Source organism: Physeter macrocephalus, chromosome 13 (assembly GCF_002837175.3).
Source record: "Physeter macrocephalus isolate SW-GA chromosome 13, ASM283717v5, whole genome shotgun sequence".
In the NCBI taxonomy this organism is placed as follows: Eukaryota; Metazoa; Chordata; class Mammalia; order Artiodactyla; family Physeteridae; genus Physeter; species Physeter macrocephalus.
The window spans coordinates 86,576,874-86,590,509 of NC_041226.1; the positions used below are offsets into that span (position 1 = coordinate 86,576,874).

Below are 13,636 nucleotides of genomic sequence, written 5' to 3' on the forward strand. Positions count from 1 at the left end.
GGGCACGAACCCGCGTCCCCTGCATTGGCAGGCGGACTCTCAACCACTGCGCCACCAGGGAAGCCCCTAAACCTATCTTTAAGTCAAGGTTTTGGTGAAAAGAATATGAATCTCCTTTTGCTTACACTCTAAAAAGTGTAAAAGCCAAAGACAGCCTTTCTCAGCCTTCATTTGTGTCCATTTACGGTGTTTCATACAGGATCCCTAACACACCCCACATGCTGATTTCCTTGGATTCAATGTTTAAAACATATTTGCTAAAAGATTAACTGAAATACTCTTCTTAATTCCAACTGAGTATGGTGATCAGAAATGCACACGGCTGGGCTTCCCTGGTGGCGCAGTGGTTGAGAGTCCGCCTGCCGATGCAGGGGACACGGGTTCGTGCCCCGGTCCGCGAAGATCCCACATGCCGCAGAGCGGCTGGGCCCGTGAGCCATGGCCGCTGAGCCTGCGCGTCCGGAGCCTGTGCTCCGCAACGGGAGAGGCCACAACAGTGAGAGGCCCACGTACCGCAAAAAAAAGGAAAAAAAAAAAAAGAAAAAAAAGAAATCCACACGGCTTTCCAGGTCAGACCATAAAATTTTCAACCTTTTTTGTTAATTCTCATCCTGATAACCCCAAATATCCTACTTGGGTCTTGTAATCAGAAACTCAAAGGGAGGCCATCATTTTCTAAGTCTGTGGTTCCAAAACCTTTTTATCCTTGTGCTCCAGCATATGAAATATGGCGCACTCTCATTGGGTTGCTCACCCTTGGCGGTGATTCTCAAGAAGCACGAGAGCATCACAATTCTAAACATGGTGTGGATTACTACTCCCTAATGCATTTCAGTGATTTGTTGTTCAAATGCCTAAAATAGTCCTACAACTTATTTCCTTTCGGGTGTTTACAACCATCATTTGGATCACCTGGCCCTCTCAAGTCTCCTGACTTCAGGCTGATTTCCAGTACCGAAACAGCCCTCCGATCCTAGTTAACTAAAGCTCTTGTAGGGTAAGTGATGAACCCTGGCTCTGCATTAGGCAAGCGTGGACCGCCTCACTAGTACAGCGGGAGAGGAGGGTCTTAAAAACAGTAACAACAATCTGGTTTTCAGCCCGCTTGTCAAATGCGGCTTTGGGTAAGTTACTTACCGAGCCTCAATTTGCTCCTCTACATTAACAAGTACTTCGTAGGGTTGCTGTGATAATTATCAGTGCCTGGCACAGTAAACGCTCAATAAACAGTAGTTAGTACCACTACTCCGATCACCACATTAAAGTAGCTAGGATAACTCAAGAGGCTCGCACAAGACCAACAGGGGACGCGGAAAACGCATTCGGTGGGGGCTTTCACGCCGATTGCACTGCACAGCGCTCCAGGACGCGGTAATGAGAACTCTGAAAGCGGCAAATTGCCCAAGCAGGAGGCGCGGGGGCGGGGGGGGGGGGGGGGGGGGAACCCTGGCTCTGCATTAGGCAAGCGTGGACCGCCTCACTAGTACAGCGGGAGAGGAGGGTCTTAAAAACAGTAACAACAATCTGGTTTTCAGCCCGCTTGTCAAATGCGGCTTTGGGTAAGTTACTTACCGAGCCTCAATTTGCTCCTCTACATTAACAAGTACTTCGTAGGGTTGCTGTGATAATTATCAGTGCCTGGCACAGTAAACGCTCAATAAACAGTAGTTAGTACCACTACTCCGATCACCACATTAAAGTAGCTAGGATAACTCAAGAGGCTCGCACAAGACCAACAGGGGACGCGGAAAACGCATTCGGTGGGGGCTTTCACGCCGATTGCACTGCACAGCGCTCCAGGACGCGGTAATGAGAACTCTGAAAGCGGCAAATTGCCCAAGCAGGAGGCGCGGGGGCGGGGGGGGGGGGGCGGGGAGGGGGTGGCGGGTCAGCGGACATCCGAGCTTCCCGGGTCAGCGGGGCTCCAAGGCAACACCAGAGCTAAGGAAGGGAGGGAGGCCCCGGCCAGTGTCTGACCTTCATCTCCCGCTCGGGGATCACGGCATCCATTTCGTCTCCCATCGCGCCGCCCTCAACTGGTCAAAGCAGCTACCGCAGCTGCCCGCGTCCTTACAGACACAGCCCAGGCGGTTCCCAGGCCAACTTCCTTCCCTCAGCTCTAGCGGCGCGCGGGCATGACGCACTTCCGGCGCGCTTCGATGACATCACCCGTTTCGGGCCGAGGGAGGCGGAGGGACCGTTTAAAGTCGCGAGCCCTTCTGGCCGCCGCCTCCCATTCGCCGGCTCTGACAGAGTAGGGGGCGTGGCCCGGGGTCCGTGTGCCTGCGCCCGGGAGCGTCCAGGGGCAGCCACCGCGTTTTCAGGTGGAGCGCGCTTGCTTCCTGTTGGTATCTCACCCTGGGAAGTGCAAGCGCGAGTCCTCCACGTTCGTTTCGTTGAAACTGCGCAGTAGTCTTTGGATGTCGGTGGTTGTTAAGAGTTCCGATTTCAGAGGAGTTGGGAACTTGACAAATATTTCCAAGGGGCTGTAGCTTCTGAGAAAGGCTTTAGAGGAGTGTGGAGGAAAAAGGTTCTCAAAGTTGGGGGGCCGGGTTCTCGCCACGGAAACCCTTACGTGTCTGAAGGCTGAAAGGGGATATTAAAGGGCCCCAGCGATCAGCTTTGTTTACCCGTTGGAGTAACAAGCCTGGAAACTGCGCAAAACACTGCGCAAAGACATCCTAGTCACCTAGTGGTTATCATTGCCATTTAATTGATGAGGCAGCTGGAAGCACAGAGAAGTTAAGAAAATTCCCCAATGCCCCTCAGTCAGAAGGTGGTGAAGGCTGGATTAGAATTCAGCCTTGCTGATTGCTGGCTATTACACAGTCCTACGTAGAGATTTTTGTAGTTGAATTATATTACAAATGCTCTAGGACAGAGATTCTTAACTTGGAGCCCATGGGTTAGCTCCAGGAGGGGGGGGTGTATTCTGCCACTCACTCTTTGGTTTTCAGCAAACTCTTTATCTGCTCCAAGCCTGCTCCTCATTTATCAAACTAGGATGATATAATAGAACCTTACTCATGGGGTTGCTGTGAGGGGTAAAGGCACACAGGACACATTCAGTCATGTCACTATATCAGCTAGCTCTTCTGAATTTGCTCACCCCGGAACCACCCCCAAAATACACCAGTCAAGACGTTGATAAGTTTGTCTGTTTTATTTCCAGTCCAGTACCACACATACTCAACACGCACACGCACACGCACACACATACTGCATCCACTTGAACTTGCCCGACACACTCCTTCCTTTTGAATGGCAGGGACAGAGCCATACTCGGCAGTCCCCAAGCTGCTGGTTATATTAGTTAGATTTGGTCTTTCAGCAAGAAGACAGCTGAACTCCTAGAAGCTGAGCCCGTAGCCAGAGAAGTAAGAGTCTTAGAGCTAATAGCCACAACCTGAAATACATGCAGACCACCCCCCGCTTTCCAGGACCACTCTTGAGACCCTCTCCCTCTGGAAGTTGAATTCCAAACGATGAAGGAGCTGGTAAAGTTTCCCAGGACACTCCCCATCCAATGAGAGAACTCTTTCCTGCCCTTTCTAGAAGCTGGGGACACAGCCACTTGCTCTCCTCCCTTAAGGTTTCCTGCAGTCTTGTAAAGTGTGTAACCCGCTGAAATAAGCCTGGTTTGTTCTGTCCTCCTGTCTGAGTGAGGTACAGATACACTGACTATGATGGGTAGTCAAGGAAGGCATTGCCTTGCTCAAAGGTCTCAGCCTGTCCCAGAAAGGAGAGGCAGTAGGAAGGGGTGGAGACAGGCAGTTGCTCATCTAAGGATCTCGGGGGGGGGGGGGCGGGGGGGGGAAGGCAGGGGAGGGAGTGGGGGTGAGATTTCACATTTACAGGGTGGAATGTTTTGCTGGGGTTTAAACTTCAACTAGGCTTATGCATTTGAAGTACCTCCTTAAGCCGAAGATCAGCCTGTCATGGCCAAATAGTCTTGTTCCTGAACTGGTCGAGACCAGTGGCCGTTTAACCCAACCTGGCCGTTTCCCCACCCCCTACCTGCTTCACTCCCTCCAGCTGCTGTAAAGTCAGCTCCTTGGCCTTGATTACGGGTCAGAGGAGCCACAGGGAGCTCCCAGGGGCTCCAGCGCCCCCCACAGCTCTCCGCTTCAGGTTTGCGAAGGCTTCTCCAAGACCCTTGCCCAGTGTGGGGCCCAGTTAGGCCCCCAGGAGTGCCCTGCAGTCACCTCATATCCTCCTTTCCTAACGTCCGTCGCCTGGGTCTGACTTCCCCACTAGACTCTAAATCCCATGAGTCTGTCCATTTCACTACTGGGTTCTTAGCTCCTGGCCCATAACAGGTGGTTAATAAACATGTTCAGTGGATGAGTGCATCTAAGTCCTGAGTGGGCAGGGGAAGGGACTCCAGAAAACAGGTGGGGTCAAGGCTGGGGTCCCTGCTGATGCCGCCTCGGAGGCACCGGGAAGGGTGAATCCTGGCCCAGGGCCTTGCCCAAGGGTTGACCTAAGAGACTGTCCCTCTCCGCCCCTTCCCTTGTTTTCATCACTGACTGAGGCAGCCCAGAGCAGAGATGAGGCCTGGGCGGGGCATCTGAACACCTGGGCCCCGGTCCGGATCTTCCATCTCCAGATTAACCCCTGACCTTGGGCAAGGCACTTAATCCCTGTGGGTCACCACAGTTTTCTCACCTGTGAACTGAGAGGCCTGGCCCAGCTAACCTACAGGGTGGATCAGGGCTCTAAAACCCTAGTCCTTAATAAAAAACACAGGTGACCCCAATCTAATCCCCGAGCTCAAGGTTTTGAGTGATTTGGAAACAGAATGATGAATTAGAGAGACATTGGACATGGCACATGTCAGGACAAAGTGGGGGGACTTAAAGCTTATAATAGGTTGTAAATAAATACCTGTTGAATGACGGAGTGAGTGAATGAATGAATGAATGAATGGTGTAAGGAAGGTGTGAAGGCAAATGGGGAAGCAGAGTCAGGTTTCAAGCAGATTGGGATCAGAAAGGCAACCTATTCCTCCGCTCCTGGCTTAAGAGTGGTGCTGCCTCTCTTTGCCATGAGCATTTAAGTCCTCATCCTCCTATCCTGTTGCCCTCAACATCCTCCCTAAAAGGTGGGACTAGGCTGAGCTGAATCCCCTCACCCAAGGCCCCTGGATCCCCTCTGCCTCTGAAGCCCCAGCAAGGGTCAGGGGGAGCTGCACCCTTCCTCTGAGCTGCCTGTAAAGGTGTGGCCAGGGGGCAAGGCTACAGGATTCCTCTGGAACCTTCCTGAAGGGCTCAAATTGCCAAGTCCCTCTCCTTCTCTCCTTCTGTCACCTCACTAAGGATAAGACGAAGTGTGGACTGAGAGGGGACCAGCTGAGGAGGTGGGACATTGTGTGGCTACATCCTGGCCCACTCAAGAGCACTGGAACCACAGAGCTGTCCGAGGATACCCTAATGAGGCCCTGCAGCCTTATCCCGACTCCAGGGTCTTCTGAAAGGGGCTGAGGGCCTCACCAGGGCCAGGCCAGGGTACCAGGACTTAGCTCAGTGACCTGGAAGGACAAACAGTACCAGCTTCAAGTGTGGGAATCACAGGCTTCTGGTCTCCCTGTCCTGGACCTGCCCCCTCTGGTTTTTGGTTTAATGTCAGCCCTTCTGCACAGGGAGGGGAGACGCAGGGAAAAAGAGAAGGAGGCGATCTGGACTCCCCAACCCAGAGCCCCTTTAAGGCAGATAACTTGTGCTATACAAAGAGATCACTGACCCTGCTGATGAAAAAACAAACGCACAACGACCAAACAGAACAAATAAGACACATCGCAATGAGTCAAGAAGGGCAGTGAGATCAGGAGGGAGGAATAGGAGTGGGGAGGGCAGGGCAGGTCCAGGCGGGGGTCCTCAGGGCAGGCTGGCAATGTCTCTCTCTGGAGGGGGGCCAACTGGCTTGGGGCTGCTCTCGTTGGCTTTTCCTTCAAACATCATGACTCTGGTTCAGAAACGGAGAAAAAACAGAAAACACAAAACAGGATTAGGACTCCTTTCCTCGTCCAGGGAAAGGTCACCCCGGTCCTCACGTCGGCAGTGTCCTCCACAGAATGCCCTTGCATCCGCTCTCCAGCGAGATTTTCCCAGAAGCCCATGCGGCAACTCCACAGAGGGGGCTGCTAGTCCCATTTTACAGAGGAGAAAACGGAGACACAAAGGGGCAGTGAGACGCGTCAGAGTCGCACAGGCAGCCCGAGGCAGGACGACACTCACTCGAGACCTCGGACTTCCAGGTCATGCGCCTTCCCCTGAGCACACTGCCTGGAGGAAGCAGAGCTCGGCTGTGCCGTGGCTCTGCTCAAAACCCCTTCAGATCTTCAAAAAACCTCCCACTACTCTGACAGTAAAATCTGGGCAGCAGAAGAGGATGGGGGTTCAAAGTATAGCCTCTGGAGGGAAACTGCCTGGATCTGAATCGCAGCCCTACTCCTTCCCAGCTGGTGACTCCTGCAAGACACTCAACCCCACCGATGCTCAGTGTTTCCAGCTGAAAGTGAGGACGCCAAAAGCACTTGCATCCTGGAGCTGTTCCAAGTGACAGTGCCCTTCACCCTCTGTACTCCCTCCCTGGGTGGGCTCCTTCCGCCCCCGGCTTTAAATCCCATCCAAAGTGTGATAGTCGGGCTTCCCTGGTGGCGCAGGGGTTAAGAACCCGCCTGCTAATGCAGGGGACACGGGTTCGAGCCCTGCTCCGGGAAGATCCCACATACCGTGGAGCAACTAAGCCCGTGCGCCACAACGACTGAGCCCGCGCTCTAGAGCCCGCGAGCCACAACTACCGAGGCAGTGTGACACAACTACTGAAGCCCACACGCCTAGAGCCCGTGCTCCGCAACAAGAGAAACCACCGCAATGAGAAGCCCGTGCACCGCAACGAAGAGTAGCCCCCGCTCGCCGCAACTAGAGAAAGCCCATGCGCAGCAACGAGGACCCAACGCAGCCAATAAATAAATTAATTAAAAAATAAAATTTAAAAAAACAACAACAAAGTGTGCTAGTCCACAAACGGCTTACCTCTGAGCTCCAGATCTGCACAGCCAGTTCCCTCCTCAACCTCTCCCCTTGCGTGTCTAGGGGCTCTTCCAATTCAATACATCAAAACTGAGCTCAAGTCCCACCTTCCCCCCTGCTCTTTTCTCAAAGCAAACAGCACCATCACTCAGTTAACCCAGACCCCAGACCTTACAACCATCAGACTCCTTGTTTTCTTTTAAACCTGGAAACAACCCTTCTAGCTCTACCTCCAAAATCACTCCCAACTCTGAGAGCCCCTGCCCACCTCCACTACAGCCTCTCCAGGCTGAGAGCCTCATTTCTGACTTGCACAAGTGCACGAGCCTCCTACCGGCCTGCCTACTGCCACTCTTGTCCCCACCGCAGTCGGAGGGGGCCTTTTAAAAGTCAGCTCCTAGCTTAGAGTACTCCAAGGGCACCCCTCCACGGTAGTACAAAATGCTAAATCAACCATGGCCTACAAAGCCCCACATCACCTGGCCCCTGCCCATCTCTGCAGACTCATCCTTCACTCACTGCACTCCAGGCACACTGGCCTCTGTGCTATTCCTTGAGCATAAAAGCACCGTTCTGCCACAGGGCCTCTGCACTTGCCGCTTCCTCTGCCTGGAATGCTTTCCCCTAGATATTCACATGGCTCCTTTCTTCACGTCTCCCTCGCGCAGAAGGTCAAATGTCACCGGCTCAATGAGATCCTCTCTGCCCACTATCCCGCCCCTCTCTACTCGTCTCGCCCACTTTATTTTTCTTTGTATTGCACTATTGCGATCTGGTGTTTTGGTCTTTTGTTTGTTTTTGTCTGTCTCTTTCCATTAGAATGTAAGCAATTCATGTGTCCCCAGCACCGAGCATAACTCCTGGCACATAGGTGGTGCTTAATAAATATTTGCTGAATGAATGAATGATAAATCTAAGGAGTCAATATGCAGACTAGATGTATCAAATTGGAAGTGCCCAATACATAGTAAATGTCCACTAAATCTTAGGTGTGGTTTTTAAGAGCATCACCACTCTTATTGCTACCACCTGGCCTCTCAGGTGCAGCATGATCTGACCTGGACGGTTTTTCCACCACACCTCCTGCCCCATCCCTGCCTACAATAAACACTCCGACCAGACCAGCCTGAACCGTGGGCTTACCAGCAGGTCACCCCGCTTCCCCCTTTGTAAAGTGAGACAGGTATATTTTACATTGGTACATTTGAAGAAGTTAACCTTACAGATACACACCACTACATATAAAATAGACAAACAACAAGGATTTACGGTGTAGCACAGGGAACTACATTCAGTATCTTGTCATAAGCTATAATGGAAAAGAATCTGAACAGAACATGCATATGTGTAACTGAGTCACTTTGCTGTACACCTGAAACTAACACAATATCGTAAATCAACTATACGTCAATTTTTTTAAGAAAAAGTTAATCTTATCGCATAAAAGCCAAGTGAGTGTCCTTTACAGCTTGAACACATACCATGGGACTCTCCAAGGAATTTCTCTGCTGCTCTCCAGTGGGGAAGTACCCGCAAAGTGTGATTTTGGCCACCATACACTAGGTGTTTGCCATCAGCCAGGTACTGGGCTAGACTCTTCATATGTATTATCTCATTAACCCTCAGGACAACACTTCATGCAAGATATTTATGACCATCTCTGTCTTATAGGTGAAGGAAAGTAATTTGCCCAAGGTCGTTTCAGTAGCAAGAAATAGCATCAAAATTTGAACGATACCTCCCTTTAGAGCCGATTTTTGACTCTGTTATGCTCACAACAACCCCATGGGGTGGTAGAGTCACTACAAACAAGGAAGCTGAGGCTCAGAAGGTTTCAGCAGTGCATTTATCATCATCGTCACCATCACAGGTGGCCACTTACCGAGCACTGATTCTACCAGAGGTTCTGCTACAGGCTCATTTTGCCTGCAAGGTACGTATTAATGTGACCATTTGACAAATAAGAAGATCATGTTCATTGAAAGTAAGCATCTTGCCCAGCAGATCACATAGTGAATTACCTCCTGGCTAGGGACTGGCTGAGGTGCCCGAGCCAGGGAGCCTCTCCACACACTGTGACTTTGCCTCCAGAGGTCCCAGGAGAGGTGGGAGGTACTCACAGCTTGAGGACCGCCGACCGTTTCCCCAGCATCATGTTCACAAAGTCTCGGTAGGAGATGGTGTCGCTGACCCCGCCCGTCACCTCCGAGATCATCTTCTTCATCTCCAGGTGGGTCTTGGGGACCCCAAGCTTCTCCATCATCCTCTTTAAAGACATCAGGTCTGCCGGAGGAAAAGCAGAGCCATTAAGTGGAGACAGGGGGCCGGGCTGAGTGGGGAAGCTCCCCTCTGGCACCCCCCGTGCCCCGAACAAGCCCGGCAGGAGAGCCCATCCCTGGAGACTGCAGTCAACAGCTTTTCTCCTCCAGGGAGAATGAGCCCATCACGTCTTCCCTGCTCTCTGCGGAGGCAGTATGGATGAGTGGTTAGGGACTTGAGCTTCTAAAGTCAGACAGACTTGGGGTGGAACCCGGCTCTTCTATCCTTGGCTGTGGGACCTGGGACAAACTACTTAACCTCTCTGACCCCTACTCCCATCAGTGGTAAAATGGGTTGATGGGATCATCTGGAGAGAGGATGCACCAGAAGCACCTGGCACACGGCAGGTGCGCAGAACACAGCCTCTCTTCTTCATTCTGTTGTTCTCTCTGCTGCTGCCTGAGGTTCAGGTGACCGTGAGCCTCTGCTGCTCCAGCTACCCGGGAAGTCCCGGCCCAGTGAGGTGGGGTCAGGGAGTCGGCCTGACCCAGGCATCACCGTGCCCTGACCCAGGGCACGGTGGCAGCTTCTCCTCACCTGCCACTCCCACCCTGCGGTCCCGGGCTCCACCTCGCTGGAAGGGAGAGGCTGCCAAGAATATCCCGCAGAGCAGGAAAGCCACCAAAAGAACAAAATTCAAGAAAAACAAGGGAGGCACCAAAGTCACTACACTCTGAGGAGTTGCTGCCTCTGACCTCCTGGCTCCCAAGATCTGAGGCAATTTCCTTCAGATTGTTCCGTGAACAATGGGTCAGGTCAGAAAAGGACAGCGGGAGTGCGGGTGGAGCAGGGGGCCAATTTTAGGGTCAGGGGAGTAGTGGGCCAGCTCACCGGAGAGGCAGGGCCGGCACGACTGGTGCCAGACCCTTAGGTGCCAGGATGTCCAGGACATTTCAAAGAAAGCTGGGCAGTGTTCTACAGGAAGAAGTGAAAGATCTCCTACACGCTGCTGGCCAGACTCTAAATTGGCAAGACCTTTCTGGAAGGCAATTTGGCAAGATGCTTCAAAAGCCTTTGACCCAGAAGGTCTAATTCCTGAGATTTACTCTAAAGAAATAATCGGCAACGTGGACAATGATGCATGTACAGAGACGTTCTTCACAGGATTATCAATAAGAGTTAAAACCAGACATCATTTAAATGGGTGATACTAAGGCATTGGCTGAATAAATTATAGTCTGTCCCCAAATGGAATATCATGCAGCCATTAATTATATTTAAAAAATGAATATGTCAAAATACTAACAATATACTGTAAAAAATTTAAAAAGGAGGTTCTAAAATGGTATCGAACAGTGTTTGTGATTAGAACAAAGAATGGAAGGATGTAAACCAAAATCTTTATCACAGTTATTTCTGGGAGGTGGGACTGTGGTGATGTACTTTTGTCTTTGTGCTTTGCTGTGATTTCCAAAACGTTTTATGATGGCGATGTACTCATTTGACAACCCCCCCCCTTTATTTTTAAGAAAAAAAGGGATAAAAATATTCAAAAAGGAGAAAAATGTGAGAAGACAGAGGAGGGGGAGAAACGCTGGAGGGAGAACCCACTCGGAAACCACAGGCTGGGATCTGGGCCCTGGCTGCCACTTAACGATCACATGCCCCAAGCAAGCCCTTTCACCTTTCTGAGCCTCGGTTTCCTCATCTGTACAATGGGAACAATAAACCGGCCTTGACCGTGTCATAACACTGCTGGTGAAGGTCAAGGTACGGTCATGAACATAAGTGCCATGGAAAAGGTGTTTGTCACCCCTAGCGCCTGGACGGCAGGACACAATAAAGGTCTGCTGGAAGAGAGGACCAATGTCCATGGAAGCCCCTTGTCAACTGCAGGACAGTGTGCAAATGGAAGGACAGGCTTGGGGACAAAGGAGATGCCAGCCCCCTGGGCCAGGGTGGCAACAGCCTGAGCATCTCCAGCCCTGGGCTGGGTGGCACCTCTATCCTGAGTCCCGGGAGCATCTGGGGTGGGAGGGTGGGGTGTGGGCAGGGAGCTGGGGTCGGTGGGGAGGGAAGCAGTGGGGAGAGGAGTTTGGGGGGCAGGGGATCCAGGGAGAAAGGCAGACAAGTTCAAGGCCAGCTTGGCTGGCCTGGCCCATCGGGGAAGCTTCAGTCGGTGCTTGTCACCCTCAAAATAGAGCCCCAGGCCGCTCACCCATGCAGGTGAGTCAGTGGGGTTCTCCGGACGCCCACACCCCCTACCCACGGAGCACTCTCCCCCACCCCACCCCCCGGCTCACCCAAGGCCTCACTCACCAATCTCGCCCTCATTGTTCAGGTCAAACTCCATGTACTTCTCTGGAAATCACAGAGCAAAAACTGGCATTAACTGGGAAGCAGGGTTGCCCCCCGCAGGGTCCCAGTGACTCCCTTGAGGGCAGTTGCCTGGGCCCCCACGGTGCCCACACCATCCTCCTCACCCCACGTCGGGGTTTTGACACAAGTCCCGTCATTCCTCTGGGGAAAACCATTGTCTCTGGGAAAAGGGCTTTGCCCACCTGCATCACCTGCTCACAGGCACCACGGAGAGAGGTGCCCGGAGGCCACTCTGACCCTGTACCGAGGAGGGCAGCGGCTTCCTCCCGGGCCCCCAGTGTGCGCTGGCTGCATCCAAATCGGCTGTAAAGTGACTGGAATAAATTCCCGGCCCTGGAGATGCAGATCCGCAGGATTTGGGAGGCAGAAATGGGTGCGTTTTCAGACTATCTCAGGTGATTCGGATGGGCAGCTGGGTGTGAGAAGCCCCAATTTAAGAAGCCCCTGTAGTTCTGAACTTTTGGTGGGGGGGTCATGGCTACCACTGAGAATCGGATGCTCTCTCCCGAGAAATGCCCGCGGACCTGCCCTTGACTACAAAGTGGCACATACAGCGCCCGGGGCGCAGAGACCCTCCCCGCAAACCTCACCTACAGACTTGGAGTTAAACCTCCCGGATCAAGGGGTCAGAGCAACGAGCTTGGTGTCTCCTGACAAGGCAGTGGGTGCAAACAAGTCTGGTGGCCTTGAGGAGCCACAGGGTCTATTCTGCACCAGCAGCCAGCACGAGAAAGCCAAGGTCCTCCCAGTGACCCTTGAGCGCAGGCTTGCCGCCCCTCTGCCTGGCATGTTCCTCCCAGGCATCCAGTGACCCTTGAGCGCAGGCTTGCCGCCCCTCTGCCTGGCATGTTCCTCCCAGGCATCCAGTGACCCTTGAGCACAGGCTTGCCGCCCCTCTGCCTGGCAGGTTCCTCCCAGGCATTCAGTGACCCTTGAGCGCAGGCTTGCCGCCCCTCTGCCTGGCATGTTCCTCCCAGGCATCCAGTGACCCTTGAGCGCAGGCTTGCCGCCCCTCTGCCTGGCATGTTCCTCCCAGGCATCCAGTGACCCTTGAGCGCAGGCTTGCCGCCCCTCTGCCTGGCATGTTCCTCCCAGGCATCCAGTGACCTCCTTCCTTCCTTCCTTCCTTCCTTCCTCCCTTCCTCCCTCCCTCCCTCCCTTCCTCCCTTCCTTCCTTCCTTTTTCTTTCTTTCTTTCTTCCTTGCGGTACGCGGGCCTCTCACTGCCGTGGCCTCTCCCGTTGCGGAGCACTTCCTCCCTTCCTCCCTTCCTCCCTTCCTTCCTTCCTTTTTCTTTCTTTCTTTCTTTCTTTCTTTCTTTCTTTCTTGCGGTACGCGGGCCTCTCACTGCTGTGGCCTCTCCCGTTGCGGAGCACAGGCTCCGGACGCGCAGGCTCGGCGGCCATGGCTCACGGGTTTAGTCGCTCCGCGGCAAGTGGGATCTTCCCGGACCGGGGCACGAACCCGTGTCCCCTGCATCGGCAGGCAGACTCTCACAGCCTTTTTAACTGGGCACCGTCAGTCACCCCCGCAAAGCACCTGCTACCATCTGACACACTTTCTACTTCCTTGCTCTCTCTTCACCACCCCTCCCCCACTAGGACACGGGCTCCTTTGGCCAGGGGCCGTCTCGTGTGTTCTCCGTTGTGTACCCAGGCCCCAAATGGCCTGGTGCCTAGTAAGGCTCATTTGGAGATCAAATGAGTGAATGATTTGAAACCTCCGTAGTCCCTTTGCTTCCAAGGTAACCTCCTGCGGTCCCAGGATGGACCCTTATCCTACAGCCCAATGAGGACAAGGAGAATGGTCGCTAGACCCCTGGGACCGGTGTCCCTCCTCTCAGAGTCACCTCTGAAGAGTGACCCTATTGGTATCCAGAGAGAAGGGAATGGACTGGCTGCTCCTCCTTTGCACTGGGGGGGGGGGGGGGGGGGGGGGAAAGGGATGGGGCGGGGGGACCAGCCA

General features: G+C 53.2%; 2 protein-coding genes across 5 annotated transcripts in view; both read right to left on the bottom strand.

Annotated features, from left to right (window-relative positions):
- The window catches only part of NUP214 (nucleoporin 214), a 101,033-nt gene extending 98,909 nt beyond the window's left edge, over window positions 1-2,124 (bottom strand). For 3 of the 4 annotated variants that reach the window (XM_007115570.4, XM_007115569.4, XM_007115568.4), the window contains exon 1: window positions 1,978-2,123. In XM_007115570.4, the coding sequence (XP_007115632.2) occupies window positions 1,978-2,022 (45 nt within the window). In that variant the 5' untranslated portion in view covers window positions 2,023-2,123. Of the gene's footprint in view, window positions 1-1,977 lie in introns of all 4 variants that reach the window. The other variant, XM_007115571.4, reaches the window with a different exon arrangement.
- A 1,031-nt stretch (window positions 2,125-3,155) lies between these two features.
- AIF1L (allograft inflammatory factor 1 like) overlaps window positions 3,156-13,636 on the bottom strand; it is a 24,167-nt gene continuing 13,686 nt past the window's right edge. The window contains exons 4-6 of the mRNA XM_024126395.2: window positions 11,613-11,654; window positions 9,155-9,317; window positions 3,156-5,964 (exon numbers count right to left, since the gene is read on the bottom strand). Coding sequence (XP_023982163.1) covers window positions 5,877-5,964; window positions 9,155-9,317; window positions 11,613-11,654 — 293 coding nt within the window. The 3' untranslated portion in view covers window positions 3,156-5,876. The remainder of the gene's footprint in view (window positions 5,965-9,154; window positions 9,318-11,612; window positions 11,655-13,636) is intronic.